This window comes from Gaeumannomyces tritici (genome assembly GCF_000145635.1).
Source record: "Gaeumannomyces tritici R3-111a-1 unplaced genomic scaffold supercont2.91, whole genome shotgun sequence".
Classification (NCBI taxonomy): domain Eukaryota; kingdom Fungi; phylum Ascomycota; class Sordariomycetes; order Magnaporthales; family Magnaporthaceae; genus Gaeumannomyces; species Gaeumannomyces tritici.
The window spans coordinates 1-2,638 of NW_008804635.1; the positions used below are offsets into that span (position 1 = coordinate 1).

General features: G+C 59.2%; 1 protein-coding gene across 1 annotated transcript; it reads right to left on the reverse strand.

The window, feature by feature from the left end:
• Nucleotides 1-108: 108 nt before the first annotated feature.
• On the reverse strand, nucleotides 109-1,801 carry GGTG_13969 (hypothetical protein; the record flags this gene model as incomplete). Its single annotated transcript, XM_009231894.1, has 3 exons — nucleotides 1,342-1,801; nucleotides 980-1,071; nucleotides 109-456 (listed from the first exon to the last, which is right to left on the reverse strand). Exons 1-3 carry the CDS (start codon nucleotides 1,526-1,528, stop codon nucleotides 109-111), a joined length of 627 nt encoding a protein of 208 aa, XP_009230158.1. The 5' UTR covers nucleotides 1,529-1,801.
• Between the last annotated feature and the right edge of the window lie 837 nt (nucleotides 1,802-2,638).

The following is a 2,638-nucleotide window of genomic DNA, read 5'->3' on the forward strand; positions in this document are numbered from 1 at the left end:
CAGCAGCAGCGCCGCCCGCTCCACCACTCGCCCGCCCTCTCGCTGCAGCACGTCCTGCTGGCCGGCGCCGACGAGGCCGCCCGGTCGCGCGCCGCGGCACCACCGCCGCTATTCCCCCCTGCGACGACGACGACGACGACGACGGCAGATGGTGGGCAGGCGCTCAACGGCCGGGCGGGCGGCGGGGCTGCTGGGGGCGGCGGTGGTGGTGGCGAGGTCGGCGGCGGCGGCGTCGTGGCGGCGAGCAAGGCGACGGAGGAGCTGGGGTCCATGGTCAACGGGACGGCGCCGCCGCCTTTGCCCTTGTTCCCATACGATGGCGGCCGCTGCGTGCTCGAGTCGCGCGGCGCGCTGGGGGCGTCGCTCCCGGTTGGCGGCGGTAGGGAGCCGAGCGAACTGTCGGGTTGAGGTGCTGCAGGGCGGGAGGGTTTCATGGGCCTTTCCTTTGTTGTTTCCCTGGAGGAGAAGGGTGGCAAAAAGCGTGCATGCAGCGTGAGATGGGAGCGTCACGGGGAGGAAAGATGCTTGGTTTGTCCGAGATGGGATTCGTCCTTTTGCTGTGGCAGGGCTCGTATTGTTGAATATCTAGTGTTTGATGCTTTAAGAGGGAAATATACATGGCCTAGCCAAGTCGAAAAGTGGTGGTATCGTTCGCCACGAAAATCCGTACGGGATATCTATCCTGCTAGTCGGTTGTGATGGCTCCGGCCGCTGTTACCAGCCCCCAACCAAGCATGCTTGCACCGTAAGTAAGACACAAACGATGCATAGAAATTGGTGTTACTGGAGGGCGCGGTTGTTGGCGGCTTCTGGGGCTTGTGGGAACCAACTTGGGAACTCTTGTGGCTCTTTGGGAAACAGATCCGCCATCTCCCCAAGACTATCACTGGGGGATAAGGAGGGTTCTAGCCCTACCTTCCTCTGAGCTAGGTAGCAGCAGCGTTGCGGAACCTGGATGAAAAATACTCCGGTGGCTTACATGGTTGACCTCGCCTTGCCGGCGGTGCCTCCTGGCGGGAGCTTTCACAACCAGCAGTGAACATGCGCCCTGATAGCCTCGTGCGGCCGCGACTGTAGCAGCGGTGTTTACGGTCCTTTTGGCATGGCGGTTGGGAGGAGGGGGAGGAAGGGAACGTATAGGTGATGCGGGATGCACTTTACACTCACCTGGGGCCCGCCCCCTTGGTTCTAGACCTAGGATATGTTTTTGGTGCCGGTCTAGACGGAAGCGAGTCCAGTTGGCGGCCCTGCAATATAGAGCAAAACGAAACCAGGCGGCCATCCATGGTTTCAACCAAAGGCAGAAAGAATCGAGGGCACACAGCCATCCATAGAAGCAACCGTAGCGAGATCGCAGGAATCCCAACGCCACCCAAACCGCCGTCTTGGCAGGCCACACGGCCCAGCGTGGCGGACAAGGCCGCTGAATTGTGCCTGGCTTGGAGCAGCGAGCGCAGAGCTGTGTTTTGCGCATGACGGACCTGGCGCGTGCCGAGACCGGGTAGGTCGCCCCTCGGGAGCCCTGCATGGCCTGGCCTGGCAGGGCGAGGGCGGGGTGTGGGGTTAAACATCGAGGCCGGCTGTTGCTCGACTGGGAAAGGAAAGCCAGGTAACAAAAAAAAAATGTACCTCTGTACCGATCACCGAAACGGGGTGGTGGTGGTGCTCCAGACCGCTCGGATCAACGCCACGTATCTCTCGCTCAGCGTCCGGATTTTCGCTCTTGATTTTACCCAGGAACAGAGCAACTGCTAGCTCAAGACAGGATCCACAAGTCTCGGCTCAATCCGAGATGGAAACGGTTGCACATACCCAGGCGATTGACCCAAAGGGGAAACAAAAACAAAAAGGCAGAATATCACAAGGTCAAAATATCCCTTCGTCGGCTCTCATCCCATAAAGCCCCGATCCCTCTCGATCTCTCTGGCCTCATCTAGCTCTCTCAACTCTTCCACCCCTTCCCCTTCCCTCGGCCCATGCTGGACCCGGGTGCGTGGCAGGGCAGCGGGGGGGCCGTGCGCGTCTGAGCTTTAACGATAGGATGAGGTGGGGCAACCCCATCGGGCCAGCAGACAAGCTTGAAAAGAAAAGAAAAAAAAAAAGAGAAATAGGAACGAACCTTGGCCCAGCATCAGAACTCGTATGGGGGACCGCCTTGATTTACATAAACCTTCCTTCGGATGAGGTACAGTCGCTGGCTGGGTGGCTATTCATGGTGGGTGAGAAGCGAGAAAAGAGAAAAAGAAAAGAAAAAAAAAGCCAAGAAGGGGGTTGAGTACCTGAGACATGGTGGGCATTGGTCCAGCGGCCCGGCCGCTTGACAGGTTTTGGCTTAAGCACGAGGCCGAGGGTGGTTGCACTCCCGCCCTTCTACGGGAGCCATCGCCGGCGTAGCTGCACCCCTCCAGCTGAGAAAAAAAATCGGCATGCGCGCGCGCATTGTGTCGGGCTGCTAGGTCAGCAGCTATTAGGTACACCTTGAGTCAAGGATGCAAATTCTCCCCTGAGCGGCAGTTCAAACTGCGAGCTGGACGCAAGAGGGGCCAGTTAGTACACCACCCACCTTGGCGACAGTAGCGGGCGAAGATGTCGATGCTGGGAGGTGCTGTGTGTGGCCAAGGCGAAAGTAGCCTGGATA